We start from the raw sequence: 16,585 nt of genomic DNA, 5'->3' as shown, positions 1-16,585 counted from the left end.
TATCCGGGCCGTATCCAGGTGAGATCAAGGACCTGTGACTTGACACAACCACAACACAGCCCTGAAGTGTCAGCAGAGATTGAGTCAACTAGACGAGAACAACACGACAACCAGTGGCACGGCTCCTCAACAAACCGTCCATACCGGCGTGATGAATACGATCCTCAACTGGATGGAACTGGAATAAATACTTTGAATGTTGCGATCCTATCGGACTATGATAGCAACCTGAATCGTAACAAAGTACTGTTCGCCAGAGGAGAACTGGCCCCCCGACTAAGCCTGGTTTCTCCCAAGGTTTTTTTCTCCATTTTTAACACCTGTTTGCCACCTGATGTCACCTGTTGGAGTTTGGGTTCCTTGCCACTGTCGCCTTTGGCTTGCTTAGTCGGGGACACTTGACATTTGATATTCAACAGTTTTTTGATCTGCCTGCATTGACACCATTGTATGCGAACTGAACTGAGCTGGATGATGCACATCACTGTTTACTCCAGTGCTGATATAGATAAATTAATATCAGATATGGCCAGCAGCCATATCACCCTGTAGCCCAAGACTGGTTGCCCACTGAAGCTAAGCAGGGCTGAGCCTGGTTAGTACCTGGATGGGAGACCTCCTGGGAAAACTAGGTTGCTGCTGGAAGAGGTGTTAGTGAGGCCAGCAGGGGGTGCTCACCCTGTGGTCTGTGTGGGTCCTAATGCCCCAGTATAGTGATGGGGACACTATACTGTCAAAAGCACCGTCCTTCGGATGAGACGTTAAACCGAGGTCCTGACTCTCTGTGGTCATTAAAAATCCCAGGCAATAAACATCCTGGCCAAATTTGCCCATTGGCCTCTGTCCATCATGGCCTCCTAATCATCCTCATACACTGATTGGCTTCATCACTTTGTCTCCTCTCCACCAATAAGCTGGTGTGTGGTGGGCGTTCTGGCGCAATATGGCTGCAGGTGGATGCTGCACATTGGTGGTGGTTGAGGAGATTCCCCCTTCAATATGTAAAGCACTTTGAGTGCCCAGAAAAGCGCTATATAAATGTAAGGAATTATTATTATTATTAACTAAATTAATAACTATTGTTTCTTACATTGGAATGAATCAATACTGAATTTACTTAAGATGGACAATGACACCATTTTCTTTTAGAGCTGCTGTGCAGCCAAAATTATACATACCAGTTATCACTGTAAAGCTGCTTTGACACAATCTGCATTGTAAAAAGCGCTATATAAATAAAGGTGACTTGACTTTTCAACACTGACCATAAATGTTTCTTTAACAGCAAATCGTCATGTTAGAATGATTTCTGAAGGATCATGTGATACTGAAGACTGGAGTAATGATGCTGGAAATTCAGCTTTGATCACTGGAATAAATTACATTTTAAAATATATTAAAATAGAAAACAGTTATTTTAATAATATTTCACCATAGTACTGTTTTCACTTTATTTTTGATCAAATAAATGCAGCCTTGGGGAGCATTAGAGACTTCTTTCAAAATCATTTTAAAACATCTTACCAACCCCAAACTTAGTGTAGTCCAGGCCTATGCCTTACTGAAATACATATTAATTGAGATATTAAGCTTACAATTTTAGTGTAGTAAATGTGTTAGTTTTTTTTTTTTTTTTTTTTTTTTTCCTTAACATAAGGGTGAGTTCATTCAAATTTAATTGCTTATAGGTTTGAACATTTCTATTAAAAAACTTGTTTTTAAAAACTTGCAATTTGTTAAGAAACATAATTTAAATATTTAAAATAACATACTGTTTTAATTGGTAATCTGTGAATTTTTTTCTCACATATGTCCTCAATATTATGGGGGGGCAGTCATGGCCTAATAGTCAGAGAGTCGGACTTGTAACCCAAAGGTTGGTTCGAGTCTCAGTACTGGCAGGAATTGTCGGTGGAGGGAGTGAATGTACAGCGATCTCTTCCACCCTCAATACCACGACTGAGGTTAGACCCTTGAGTAAGGCACCAAACCCGCAACTGCTCCCCGGGCACCGCAGCAAAGATGGCTGCCCACTGCTCTGGGTGTGTGTGTTCACGCTACGGTGTGTGTGTGTGTGTGTTCAATACTCACTGCTGTGTGTGTGCACTTGGATGGGATAAATGCAGAGCACAAATTCCAAGTATGGGACACCATATTTGGCTACATGTCATGCCACTTTCACTTTCAATATCAATTTCAATCCTGTTACTTCTGAAAAATCCCTAAACTTCTTTAATGGTGTCATCCTCCAAGAAGTGACATGTAACTGATTTAAAGCATTCTGTGATGTTTTGATGTATAGTTAGCTCAAATTCTTGTAAAACATTTTATCCTATTTAATAAAATAACATATACCTGGACATTAACATTTTAAAAGATTGATTTTATTTAAGATTCAGCATTATCAAAATGAACTTCAAGTTGACCCTCTCATGTAAGCAAACTCTCTCAGTATTTCACTGAGCAATGGCTAAGTTTAGCTCTTTATTCGTATCCTCATCCTGTCATAAGTTAGAAGCTGAAGTGTCTGATCTTGATCAGAGCATTTTTCTGAAAGTCTGCAAGTCTCTTGAATAGAAATTCTTCCTTAAATACTTCCAACACAAGCATATTCATTATAACTAAAACAGTGAAAGGTACTGCATAACTATTCTCTGGAATGATGCTCAACCAGATCTGAACAATACAAACAATCAGATGAAAACAGGAGAAATAACAGATGGTTTCTTATCATCATAGATAATAATTCTTTAATAATATAACAATAGTGACAAAAAAGTAAAACAAAGCAAAATATTTATTATCATACGGGCATTTGATTATTCTTATTTTAAAATATCCTTCTTATATAGGTAATTAGACGAGAGGCTTGTCACATCATTAGGGAAGTATAGCAATCAATGCAATTAATAAAAATCCCGAAGTCTTTTATCAGACAGAAGTCCACCACCAAAAACTATTTTATGCACTTCAAATGACCCAAGTCCAAATCAGAGCCATGGGAAAGTTTTGGTATAGGCTAGTACATTTGCCGTCTCCTTCATAACATCACTTCATGAATGGTAAGTGTAGTTTCAGCTGATCCATTTGCCTAAAATAAATTTTTTTTTGTTTATTTAGCAAGCATATTGATTGTGTTTCAAAATACTGAAAAAAATATAGTAGAGTGTGTCTTACCCCTAGTGACACCAAAGCAGCTCTCACAGTGAATTTCTCTACGGTACACCCATAAGCTGTCACCGGCTTTCAGGTGTCCCAGAGACGAATTACACACCCCACACTAATAAAAGTAATAATAATAATAAAAATACTCTTTTAAAATTCTTTATCTTGAATAAAAACATTTTTTAATTCTTTATAAATTTTTGAATTAAAAAAATAATTATGAAAACTATTTTAGTTGATAAGTAACATTATATTTTAATACATTTCATTATTAACATTAAAACTTTCACATATACATATCGTTTTCATAAATGCTGATATTTTAATATACTTGAACTACTGAACTTTTTAATTAAGGTAATTATAAAGTGTTATAACGAGTTTTTTAAAAAGACTAACCTTGAAACAACGTGCATGACAGTTTATATTCATGTCATCCAGGACAATCTTTTCATCTGTGTACATGTTTTTATGGCAGTATGTGCAAATATCCTTTGCGCTCACCGTCCTGTAATAAATTGGTAGGCATTTCACATGTGCGCTACACATGACATCAAACTCTGGCATAATTACATTCCAGTTCCATACCTTTCTGGTGTTGTGTACACAGTTGTAGTAGTTTTTGATGTGAGGGAGTCCGACAGGTAATCAACAGGCCTGTGGACAAAATTATATGACTAAGTCTACAAACCTAATCAAATAGTGTTTATTTGACAAGACATCTGAGTATGCATGTTAAACCTGCTCTCTGTGTATGATGTTCTGGTGTAAGAAGGACTTGTGACGGTACTCCACTCATTTCTATGCATTTAAAAAGATAGAGAAGTGTAATAAACAACAAATAATGCATCAAACATATAAGAATACACTGAATAAGAAATAACATCCTACCTGTCATTTGTTGAATACACAGTTCTGATGGTTTTGGAGACCGATACATCCTCGTGACTGTATGAACGATAAAAATCCATGATAGAATAAACAATGTGTGAAGCTAGAACTTGAGTGAAGCTCTAATTGAAAGTTCTGAGCTCTGAATAAGAGTCTAAATAGGAATGAGCGCCTGCTTTTGTGCTTTTAGCCTGACAGACTAGTTAAACTTCTTAAAGGCCAAAGAAAATGTCAAACTCGCCACAAATGTGTTCACACCTTATAAATATGCAAATGCCACATACCTGCCGTCGTGTTTTGTGTAGCTTGACGTGATTGATGTTGGCAAGAGAGTATCATACAGTTGATCCTCAGTGCTGTGGAAAAGCATTCAGTGATGTTCTTTGTCTTACGATGAGTGAAAAGCATTTATAGGCGTTTACTCAGAATTATCTTTCAGGTTCTCACCTCTTTGTGGATCGGAGAGAATATGATGTTGTTTTAGTTGGTGAAACATCCTCCTTGGTGTAGGTTTTGATGCTAGGATTGAAATTAATAAGAGGTTAATAGAGCAGACTCATTATTGCAGGTTAGTCAGCAATCTGTAAGCAAGGCTGTGGTTATTGTACCTTGAGGTGGTCTTGACAGGTGAAGTTGGTCTAGACAAAAAGAATTACAGGTTTCAGTTTAATACACATACAAAACACAACAAAAAACCCATCAGCAACTGAATTAGAGATTGTTAGATATTTTTTTCCACAAGGGATACATAGATATTTGGAGGAAATATAGGAAACTTTTCTCCTCCCTTTTAAAAGTTGATTTATTTTGCTATTTAATCTAAGTGTGATTATGTGGTTCGCTGTATTTTATTATTTGCACATAGTATTGTTTTTTTCTCTGTTGTCAGTGACCCATCAGAATAGACATGCAAGACTCATCAGTCAAGAAGCAATGATCTATGACACTCACACATCAATGATGTCCTTTGATGACTTCACAGTAACCACCTCAGTCTTGTAGTCACTACAGGAACACATAACATGTGCAATGAGCAACAATTCAGTCTCTAAATGAAAGTTCACTTCATTGCACTGCATTATTTTTTTGCAATAAATACTACAATTGTGATATGAACAAGCTTTCAAGCTTTTTTCACCTCTTTGTGGAGTAGGACGATGTTTTGGCTGGTGAAATATCCTCCTTGGTGTAGGTTTTAATGCTGTAAATTATATTGTTAAAAGGTTAAGAGAGTAGCCACATTTTTCCAATCTGGATCCATATTTTTTGGGTTAGTCAGTTACTGTACCTTGTGGTGGTCTTGAGAGGTGAAGATGGTCTAGAGACAAAAAGAATTTCAGGTTTCAGTTATTGTATTGTAACTGTATTCAGAGATTGTTTTGAGTTGGTTAAATGTTACATTCTTCTACAGTGGTTTAGGACAAAATGCCATTAAAGTCAAATACTGAAGTTCACTACTTTTACCATAAACTGTATAGGCCAAACAATATGCGAAAAAATAGTAAAATTACCCTTGTGAAAAAATAAGTGTGCATTATTGTATTGAATGTGCACCAGTTCTTCACTTAAAGGCATATTTAAGTACTTTTAGATCAAATAAAATGAATGAAATAAAAGACCACTTTGATGTACTTTCATGAATATGTTTCTTAACACACTTAAGTAGGCTTTTAAAAAGTGCACTTTATAATAATGTCAAATGAAAAGATTTACTTAAAGTGCATTTTAAATCATTCCCCGGTTTCACAGACAAGGCTTAAGTCTTGCCCCAGATTAAAATGCTTGTTTGAGCTGTTTCAACTGAAAGCAACTTGCAGTAACATATCTTAAAATATGTCTGTGCCATTGTTTTATCTCTAGATGCACATCAGTAATGTTTTTTTCTAAGGCACGTTTATAAAAGCTACTTAAATGTCCTAAATTGAACCTTGAAGGCCTAATCCTGGCTTAAACTAAGCCCTGTTTGTGAAACCAGGCCATTATTTTTTTAATAATCTTGTTATGGTTTAAAGAAGTACACTTAATAATTTGATGTGTTGACTAACATACTAAAGCACATGTAAAGTACTTGATTATAATTTTAACTGCAGCGTGTTGTTTGATTTCATTTAAAGATAATACATTGTAAATATACTAAATTGTAACTTCATCATTACAAAAGTACAATTACAAATATATTTAAATACATGACATACAAGTACATTCGGCAGTACACCATATTTTAAAGTACATAAGATGTACTTAAGTCCTACTTGCGTGGGTCAAAAAATACTCTAAAGTTCAGTTAATTGCATTTAATATGAATGAAGTATAATGCATTTTTATTAAATTGCAATTAACATGCAACTAAGTGTAGAGAAAATTTAGAATTTTGACAAAAAATATAGGAAGCTTTACTTCTTCCTTTTAAAAGTTGATAAGGATATTTATTTAGCTATTCTATCTATGCATGATTATATGGTTAGCAGCATTTTATGATGTGCATTTAGTATAGTTTTTTCTCTGTTGTCAGTGACCCATCAGAATAGACATGTAAGACATTTGTGGGTCATGACTCATGACCCATCAGTCAAGCAGCACTAATCTATGACACTCACACATCAATGATTTCCTTTGATGACTTCACAGTAACCACTTCAGTCTTGTAGTCACTTCAGAGACACATAACAAGAGCAATGAGCAACATTACAGTCTCTAAATGAACGTTCACTTCATTGCACTGCATTATTTTTTGCAATAAATAATGCAACTGTGATGTGAACAAGTTTTCACATTCTCACCTCTTGTTGGAGTAAGATGTTGTTTTAGTTGGTGAAACATCCTCCTTGGTGTAGGTTTTAATGCTGTAAATGAAATTGTTAAAAGGTTAAGAGAGTAGCCACATTTTTCAAATTAGGTTTCAATCTGGATCCATTTTTTTTTTCTGGTTAATCAGCAAGGTTGTGGATACTGTACCTTGTAGTGGTCTTGAGAGGTGAAGATGGTCTAGATAAAAAGTATTACAGATTTAATTTTAATACATACACAAAACACAACAAAAGGGTTTAGGACAAAATGTGCTTAAAATCAAACATCCAAGTTTATTACTTTACCACAAACTGTATAGGCTAAACAATATGCAAAAATAGTAGCATCACCCTTGTGAAAAAGTAGTGTGCGTTATTGAATGTGCACTTGTAGTGTACTTTAAATCTTTAAGTATATTTTTTTTAAAAACTCTACTCTACTTTCATGTCTGTTTCTTAACACACTTAAGTGCACTTTAAAAAAAAAGCATTTTGTAATCATGTAAAACGAAAATGCTTTACTTTAAAGTCCATTTTTAATAATCTTATGGTTTAAAGTACACTTATTTTGATGTGTTGATTAACATACTAAAGCAACTGTAAAGTAGATGATTATAATTTGAACTGCAGTGTGTTATTTGATATTACATTTAAAAGTTAATATATTTGAAATAGTACTAAATTCTAACTTCATATTAGAAATATATTTATATAAACTACATACAAGTGCATTTGGCAGTACGCTAACTATATTTGACATTACATAAGATGTACTCAAGTCCTACGAGGGTCAAAAAACACTCTAAAGTTCAGCTAATTGCAATTAATATAAATTAACTACAATATATTTCCAGTAAATGACTATTATCATGCAACTGAGTGTCTGAAAACAGTTCACACTTAAGTATATACTTTTAAAGAATATTAGTTCCCTAAACATTGCTTTTTTCCCACAAGGGATACATAGATATCTGTATGAAAATTGAGAATGTTGAAAAAGATATAGGAAGATTTTTATATGAAGCCTATTTATTTTTCTGTTCTATCTATGCATGATTATGTGGTTAGCAGCATTTTATTATTTGCATTTAGTATTGTTTTTTCTCTGTTGTCAGTGACCCATCAGAATAGACATGCAAGACCCATCAGTCGAGAAGCACTGAACTATGACACTCACACATCATTGATGTCCTTTGATGACTTCACAGTAACCACCTCAGTCTTGTAGTCACTACAGGAACACATAACATGTGCAATGAGCAACAATTCAGTCTCTAAATGAAAGTTCACTTCATTGCACTGCATTATTTTTTGCAATAAATACTACAATTGTGATGTGAACAAGCTTTCAATTTTTCACCTCTTTGTGGAGTAGGATGTTGTTTTAGTTGGTGAAACATCCTCCTTGGTGTAGGTTTTAATGCTGAAAATGAAATTGTTAAAAGGTTAAGATATCCAGGTTAGTCAGCAATCTGGATCCATACATTTTTCTGGTTAGTCAGCAAGGCTGTGGTTACTGTACCTTGTGGTGGTCTTGAGAGGTGAAGATGGTCTAATAAAAAATAATTATAGGTTCAGTGTTAATATACACATAAAATTAAAAACAAACACACACACAAAATGAAATTATGAGATCATATCAGATTACACAGATTTTACGACGCAGTATACCAAAATAGATTACTGTTCAACAGTACACAAAAATGTCCTTAAAATCAAATACTGAAATGCATTATTATTAATATGAACTGTATAGGCCCAACAATATGAAAAATGTATTAACATTACATAAGCTAAACATAAATGTAAACAACAATGTATGGGAAAAGTTTTTGCAATTTTATTTATGCTTTTCCTTGTGAACAAGAAGCACACTTTAACAAAAAAAAGAATACTCATCACAAAAATAATATACTTTAAAAGAATATAATTAAGTGTGAACTGAATACAATGTTTTCAGATACTTAAATGCATGTTAATTGAAATTAAATAAAAACATATTTTTGTGTGCACTGATCTATGACACTCACACATCAATGATTTCCTTTGATGACTTCACAGTAACCACCTCAGTCTTGTAGTCACTACAGAGACACATAACGTGCATTATTTTTTGCAATAAACACTACAGAATCTTGTGGCATGCTGAGGTTGATATTCTGATTAAAATTAAATTAACAGGATGCTGTTTAAGTTGTTTCGTTTATAAATATGCAAATGCAACATACCTGCTCTCATGTTTTGTGTCTGATGACTTGATTGATGTCGGTATGAGAGTATCAAACAGCTGATCCTCAGTGCTGTGGAAAAGCATTCAGTGATGTTCTTTGTCTTACGATGAGTGAAACACATTTACAGGCGATTATCTTTCAGATTCTCACCTCTTTGTGGATCGGACAGAATATGATGTTGTTTTAGTTGGTGAAACATCCTCCTTGGTGTAGGTTTTGATGCTACAATTGAAAATGTTAATAGGTTAAAGGAGCAGCCTCGTTATTTCAGGTTATCCAGAAATCTGTAAGCAAGGCTGTGGTTATTGTACCTTGTGGTGGTCTTGACAGGTGAAGTTGGTCTAGATAAAAAGTATTAAAGATTTAATTTTAATACACACAAAATATAAAGTAAAAAAAGCTAAGATTAATTGATTATATTTACTATACATTCTATAACACTCACCCATCAACAGTGTCCTTTGTTGACTTCACAGTAATGACCTCAGTTTTGTAGTCACTTTAGGAACATATAACAAGTACAGTGAGACATACAAAAAGTATTAGGACACATTAATGTCTTAAAGTATTTGCACACTTAAAGCACAACTGAATATGAATTTCATTGAATTATATAACATCGACCAATTTTATTTGTGAGAAAAGCATGAATTTGAACATCAAAGCTTTAATATTTTGTTATATAAAGAAATTATTTTTTAAGTGTGGCTCAAATATTAAAAAACCACTATCAAATGCATGTGGAACTGAGCTGATTTACCCTGAACTCTTGGTCTTTATATCTGCCAGGTCTTTATCAGTGATTGTTCCAGACTTGGTAGATGATTTCACCACATCCTGCCTGAGGACACGAAGACAACACAGTTTAGGATACTCAAAGCGCTTGTATGAACTGACCTTGTCATTCATGACATTCTCTGTGACTGCAAATAAAGATGAATATAGTGTGACATAGTTATCCTCTCAGTATCTTACTTGGTTGTGGTGACAGTTGTCTCGGTTATCTTTGCACCATCTTTGATTTTTGTTGTAGTAGTGCTGAAAGAGCAATCATCAGTTTTGTCAGAAGCTAGACTTCATTTAACTTCATTCCAGTCATTTAACAAGGTGTGTCTCAGAGGCATTACCTTGTCCTGAGCTCTGGTTTCACAGTTGTTTTAGTTCCTATGGTTCTGTAGGGTTGGGTTGGAAAGATAATTGAGATCTTAAAATGTTTTAAATTCTCACCATTTTTGGCTTTTCACCACTCTTATGGACAGGTTTTAAATACAGCAAACACTGACGACTAATCATATTGTAAATGTTAATGATCAACATGAACAGTTGGAAGTTGTGATTTTGCAGTGCTAGATAAGATTGTGTATATTTTACCTGGTTTCATTCAGCTTGTCCTGGCTGCCACCAAATCTGCACATTGAAAACAGTCACGTAAGACTCTCTGATCTCCTATCACATATACACTTTTTAAAAAAAACCATAACATGGAAGCCCATTTCTGCTTTTGTTAATTCATAATTATGACATTAAAGTTTTTAAAAATTATGACATAAAAATGTTTACATTATGAGATATTAATTTGTAAAAAGAGTTGAAATCATTAGAGCCTAAGTCTTAAAAGGGTCAATGACATGACCTGCATATTTTTGTGTTCAAGTGCATTATTTCCTTTTAAAATAATTTGATAAATTCATGACATATATCACCTTTTTCTATAAAACCTATTTAGTTTGAATTCATTTTTAGAACATTTAAATAATACATATTATTTTATGCTTTGTTATCTTAAACCATCAAAATGCCAGGTGGTGCAACTGTCCATATTTAAAATGGTGTCTTAATAATAAACTTAAAATTAAAAACTAAATACTAAATACTATGGCATCATTTTAGGTTTGAAACCTTTCATATAAAGCAAATTTTATAAATATCAGTAGTTTTAAAGCTCTTTTATTATGAATTGACAAAGCAATAACAGTAAACATGATAACGTATCATCCAGAGGACCCCAACTGATCCTCGTGTCAGAGTGAAAAGGTTTGTAGATCTCTCAAATACTGGTAAAAACTGCTCATTTCAAGTATGGGTAGGTTGGTACACTTTCCATGTCAGGTGGTACAAATACAGTATATACATACAACTATTTGGTTGTACCACCTGACATAAGTCAGTTAAATGAATTTAAACACTTGAAATGTAATTTAACAACTGAAACATGTTAAAACACATTGTTCATGACTCAAAAATATTTTGAAAAGATTAAAAAAACAAACACCTTTTTTAACGCTTTATGTCAATGACCCAAAAACAGAAATTATGAGAGCCTATCGTAATTATGAGTTAAAAAGTATGAATGTTTTCTTTTGTGAATTTTTGTTATAACTGTGGCTTTTTTTATCTCATAATATTAACTTTTTGTCATAACTGACTTTTTATATCATAATGTCAACTTTTTAACTTGACTTTTTCGACTTTTTAGCTCATAATTATAACTTTTTATGTCGAAATTATGATTGTTTTTTTCTTATGTGCAGAAATGGGCTTCCATAAGAGTGAGTATTATGTAGTATTATGTTATGCACTGAGTAATTCTAATGCACGTTTGTAAACTTGGTAATGTGTTTTATGTATGAAAGTGATAAGTGTGTCTTCAGCAGTGCATTACCTTTTAGAGAGAGCTTGGACAGAGGAACCTGATGAAGTGGTGACAGTGGTGGTTTTGCTCTCAGTTTTGCTGGTTTTATCTTGAGGGCTTTGTAAAAAAAAGAAGGATTTCATATTCATATTTTTATGGCAACATGTGGGATAAACACACAAAGGTGTTAAGACGAGATTAAATACCTGACAAGGTTTTCAGTGGACTTGTAACGGCCCAAAACAGTTTTGCCATAGTTCGTGTCGCTTCTGTTGGGAAACACAAATTAATTTTGTCAGCTGTTTAGTCTGTTAGAGACACATAAATCCCACTGACAAAAAGCATCTGAAATATTTACAACCATATTACAGAGGCAAGATGTTAAACAAGTTGTATTTATCTACAGTAGCTTGCTGTTAATTGATGAATGATGAAAACTCACTCTATTTGCTTGTCCTCATTCACATTTGACCTGATCCAGCTATTGTCCTTCAGCAGGGATGCTTTCTTTTTGCTTTCTTCCACTGCTTTTGTGGAACTAGTGCTTGAAGCCGTACCTGTTTTCAACAAAAAGGATTAGGTAAATAAAATGACTGGATTATGGATGTACATATGATTTATTATAAAAACAATGGGTTACACTTTATTTCAACGGTCCACTTTTGACATTCATAATTAACTTTGCACTTACATGTCAACTAACTCTCATTTAGGTGTTAGAGATCAGGTTAGTAAAATAAAGGGATAGTTAACGCCAAAATGAAAATTCAGTCATCATTTACTCGCCCTCAAGTTGTTCCAAACCTGTATGAATTTCTTTGTTCTGCTGAACACAAAGGAAGAGATCTGGAAGAATGTTTGTAACCAAACAGATCTCGCCCCTTACTGCCTGCCAGAGTATTATTTTTCCCTGCTATGGTAGTCAATGGGAGGTGAGATCTGCTTGGTTATAAACATTCTTCCAAATATCTTCCTTTGTGTACAGCAGAACAAAGAAATTCATACAGGTTTGGAACAACTTGAGGGTGAGTAAATGATGACAGAATTTTCATTTTGGCGTTAACTATCCCTTAAGTTGACGTGTAGTTGCAAAGTTAATTATAGTCAGTAGAATGTCTGTTCGGGGAGCATCACAATAATGTGTTATCAGATATTAAACAGACAGTCTCCTAATTCTCTAATGACTGCTATTTGACAAGTAGTTGCAAAGTTACTTATAATTAGTAGAATGTAAGAATGTTGTCTAAAATGGACAATCAAAATAAAGTGTTACCGAACAATGTAATTGTATTTCATCTTCTCACCTGTTTGGACTTTACTGAATGATTTTCCAGTGAAAGACATGGTTTATGCTGTAAGATGGAATTGAAACACATTATTACGTTTGCAGTGGATACAGTGTCACTTCTGTATACTAAGTAGGCTACTATCCACAAGATGGTGTCACCAGGCAAAACGTTATGAGTGTGTTAATGCCGCATCATGTGCATAAAATGCATAATTTCACAATTCACGGTTAGTACATTCCATTCCTAGTGTTGATGTAGCACTGTCCTTTAACTTCATACCTTCCTGGATACACCCAAAACTAGTCTGTCCTGATCCCTGTAAAGACACACCCTTCAAACACCTGCTACTGAATCCATAGCAACATACTCATGCTTTGAAACGAAACGTTCAAAGGAACATAGGCTGAGAGGTTTCGATGGATTTCGTGTAGTGACGGTTATCAATGAAAAATAAACTTTCACTTGCCGTTTTTCATATTTGGGTAGCTGACATTAAATATTACTTGTTTACATGCTAAACTCCACCTAAAACTATTTCAAACAGCTCTTTACTAATTCTTTTATAAATAATAATAATAATAAAATATATACACTATATAAATTAATATATATGTGTATATATATACACATTTATACATTTTTTTACAAATTTATATATATATATATATATATATATATTTTTTTTTTTTTTTTTTTTTTTTTTTAACAAATAAATTTAAAATAGATTTATTTAAATTTATTATAAATTGATAAAATCTTGATATTAATTTAAAAAGTCCATAGACACAGTATGCACCAACTACCTAATTTAAAACAGAATTCAAAATGATTAGCAAAAATATCAGTCCAAGAACTATTACTGTACAATCCTGTGTCGATTTGTCTTCTAAAACCACTGTCCCACTTTTATGACAAAAAAAACCCTGTCTCTTCTAATTTTATTTTGAAAAAGAAATAGCCAAAGACAATGTCATGTTCTTCATTCTCACCTTGACATTGTACACTGTTTTAGTAACATGCCCTGCATAACTATGAAATACTTAACATAACATTTAATTAACTGTACACATTGCGTCCAGACAATAAATCCATATGACAAGAGAATCCATTTGAATGAACATGTTTTACTAAGATCACACTATGTTAACCTAAAAACCTTTTGATTTTAGAAACAAAAAGGATAAAAATATTAACCATGAAAATGACTGACATATAATTAGAATAGAATCAAGAGAAATACATATAAAGCATACAGATAAAAGTCTTTGTGTGTACGGTCATACCTTGGTATTTCAGGTGCACGGGATGTGATAGAGGTCTGATGAGAATAATATACAGTTTACTGCTCTTTCCCTCTTACATATTTGACCTGGGTAGGGAAGGACCAGTGAAAGGTGTGGCTTCATATGACACACACCAGAGCAACTCAACCTGAACTGTCAGCACAGAAATGTCAATGCGGTTTACAGTAGGGGTGTGTCTTTATGAGGTCTTTTCCTTCAGCTGGGAATGATGAAAAGGCACTAATGAATGTCATTTGTACATAAGCAGCCAATTGTTTGTTCTAGGAAACTATGTGACAGCCGCCATAACAACCTTCACTGAGGTGTCAAGATAAGACGAGGGAAAACTGTTTTGGGTGTTGCTTTCAAGGTTTAAAAGTCCAAAAGTCTGTCATTCTAAATGTTTATTACTTGACATATACTTGACATATTTCATTATTTTGCAAGCAATTATTGTAGTCATCAATAATAACAAATCATCATTTCCTCTTATTACAGGTATATTAAAGAAGGTCGTGTCACAACCTTTCTACTCAGGAAGTCAAAGTCGTATGTCGTAAAGGCATTCTGTAGTGTTTAGCTAGTCTTTAAAGCAGAGCTAAGAAACTTTTTTTACCTTCATAAATAGTTTTCTAAGTCCTTACGATGGTTAAATAACTTGTAGTGGTGTGTTTGAGGCGTGCACTAACCCCCTCTGGCACGTCTACGCCAGAAAACAGCACTTGCAAGTTGAGCTGCGCCGACGCGACACAATCTCGCCTCATGTTCACGTTCACGTGAGAGTGACAAAATGCTTTACGGTAATTCAAAAACAATGTATATATTATGACTTTATAAGACAATTTCGAAAATTACCCACCTCCATCGAGATTTCTTGTACTGTATTTGCAAAACTACTGCACTGGTGAGCGTTGTAGTCATTGTAGTCCAGAGCTGCGCTTGGAGTATTTACGACAGTGTGATTCACTGAAGGAACCTGTAGGGGGAGCTTCGCAAATCTTACTGAGTTCCGCTTTAAAATAAAGGTTCTTTATTGGCATTAGTAGTTCCATGAAGAACCTTTAGGCTCTATATGTAAGAATTTTCAAAAAATGACTCGGGACGTTTTTGCCGGGAAAATGAAAAGGAATGTGAAGCTTACAACCACAATTTAATGCTGCTTAGGACTATACTGTTAATGATAATGCCGAAAGGGCCATTCTGTGGGCTACTGTAACATCAATGTGTCATGCAAAGAAAATTAAATAATTTAAACTATTTTCTCAAATATACTTTATATATGATAAATGATCATAAGTGTAATTTTAATTACCTCATCTGATGCCAGATGTCGCTGATCATCGCTATGATCAGATGCTTTTTCTCACCGCTGTCATTTTTGTTGCATGTTTGTTTATTTTGTTACTGAGATGAAAGCGCGTGACATTACATATTGATCTAAATGTCAGCGTGGACGGCATCGGGATGTTAGGTAACAGTAGGCTACATCACTGCAAAAGTGTTTCCAACTTCTTTTTACTTTTTTTCGGAGAACAAACAAGAACTTCGCCTTGAGTATATCGGGGACTTGAATCACGTGTAGTCTCTTGTACGATATGTGACTGATTTGGCCGTCTGAGGCTAGTTCGCATCACTAATAGAGTGTGTGCACGAGTGCGAGCACGAGCAATAAGTTGCTGGCTGCAGTTCACTTAACGGCCACCGGTGTCGCTAATAACAATGGTTTCTGAATTCTAAATATAGCCCTTTTAGCATCCATGGAACCTTTCCATTGCACAAAAGGTTCTTTATAGTGGACAAAGGTTCTTCAGATTATTAAAATGTTCTTCACACTATAAGAAAAAATGGTTCTTAGTGAGACAATAATATCTTAGTCTAAACCTAAAATAATATTGACAAACTACATATCATTTGAAAGTTTACAAATTGTAGTTTTCTGATTTTCAAGACAAATGACAGAGGAACAGTAATTTATTAATTCGCGACAACATTTTCAGACTCATGAGGCATGTTCAGGCGTTTATTTTGAAATATTTTTTTTGTTTGTTTGTTTGTTTGTTTGGGTTTTTTGCATGTCTTTTATGTGTTTGTTAAAGGCTGAATTCAAACCAAATACTGGCATTCTGCCCATACTACTTCTGAATAGGATGTTAGTTTCAAAAATTGTATGAACATTATAGAAATAAATGGTTCAGGTCACCCAAACCATATTGAAATGGAAGAGTCCTCAGTCACCCATGAAGCCTGGATGGTATCTAGTGGAAAGGTTTGGTACTGCGCCCAAACAAAATCTTCCTGAAAGCTCAAT

At 34.1% G+C, this 16,585-nt stretch overlaps 1 protein-coding gene and 1 pseudogene across 9 annotated transcripts; one reads left to right on the top strand and one right to left on the bottom strand.

Moving 5' to 3' along the window:
* The first annotated feature begins 528 nt into the window (after positions 1 to 528).
* On the top strand, positions 529 to 645 carry LOC125270901 (annotated as a pseudogene).
* A 2,075-nt stretch (positions 646 to 2,720) lies between these two features.
* Positions 2,721 to 14,916, bottom strand: scel (sciellin). Of its 9 annotated transcripts, none has more exons than XM_048192980.1 (32): positions 14,894 to 14,916; positions 13,010 to 13,057; positions 12,148 to 12,262; positions 11,912 to 11,974; positions 11,736 to 11,822; positions 10,445 to 10,480; positions 10,201 to 10,245; positions 10,049 to 10,111; positions 9,834 to 9,914; positions 9,519 to 9,572; positions 9,385 to 9,414; positions 9,224 to 9,295; positions 9,071 to 9,142; positions 8,873 to 8,926; positions 8,365 to 8,394; positions 8,203 to 8,265; positions 8,020 to 8,073; positions 7,012 to 7,041; positions 6,837 to 6,899; positions 6,654 to 6,707; positions 5,345 to 5,374; positions 5,195 to 5,257; positions 5,008 to 5,061; positions 4,665 to 4,694; positions 4,504 to 4,575; positions 4,341 to 4,412; positions 4,057 to 4,113; positions 3,907 to 3,966; positions 3,754 to 3,822; positions 3,565 to 3,673; positions 3,178 to 3,280; positions 2,721 to 3,091 (listed from the first exon to the last, which is right to left on the bottom strand). In XM_048192980.1, exons 2-32 carry the CDS (start codon positions 13,047 to 13,049, stop codon positions 3,075 to 3,077), a joined length of 1,842 nt encoding a protein of 613 aa, XP_048048937.1. In that variant the 5' UTR covers positions 13,050 to 13,057; positions 14,894 to 14,916; the 3' UTR covers positions 2,721 to 3,074. The 9 variants fall into 9 exon arrangements, with proteins under 9 accessions (XP_048048937.1, XP_048048936.1, XP_048048940.1 ...); XM_048192979.1 differs by lacking the exon at positions 14,894 to 14,916 and adding an exon at positions 14,278 to 14,492; XM_048192983.1 differs by lacking the exons at positions 4,665 to 4,694; positions 5,008 to 5,061; positions 5,195 to 5,257; positions 14,894 to 14,916 and adding an exon at positions 14,278 to 14,484.
* Between the last annotated feature and the right edge of the window lie 1,669 nt (positions 14,917 to 16,585).

Source organism: Megalobrama amblycephala, linkage group LG6 (assembly GCF_018812025.1).
Source record: "Megalobrama amblycephala isolate DHTTF-2021 linkage group LG6, ASM1881202v1, whole genome shotgun sequence".
Lineage (NCBI taxonomy): Eukaryota > Metazoa > Chordata > Actinopteri > Cypriniformes > Xenocyprididae > Megalobrama > Megalobrama amblycephala.
Note: the sequence above shows the minus strand (reverse complement) of the source record. Positions and strands in the feature narration are given on the sequence as shown.

Excerpts from the sequence above, each read along its gene's own strand:
- scel (XM_048192980.1), bottom strand. The coding sequence starts at position 13,049 with ATGTCTTTCACTGGAAAATCATTCAGTAAAGTCCAAACAG. Across the intron at positions 6,708-6,836 it reads ACATCTTACTCCAACAAGAG|TGACTACAAGACTGAAGTGG; the intron begins GTGAGAATGTGA and ends GTGTCTCTGAAG. Across the intron at positions 3,967-4,056 it reads GTGTATTCAACAAATGACAG|AAATGAGTGGAGTACCGTCA; the intron begins GTAGGATGTTAT and ends TTAAATGCATAG.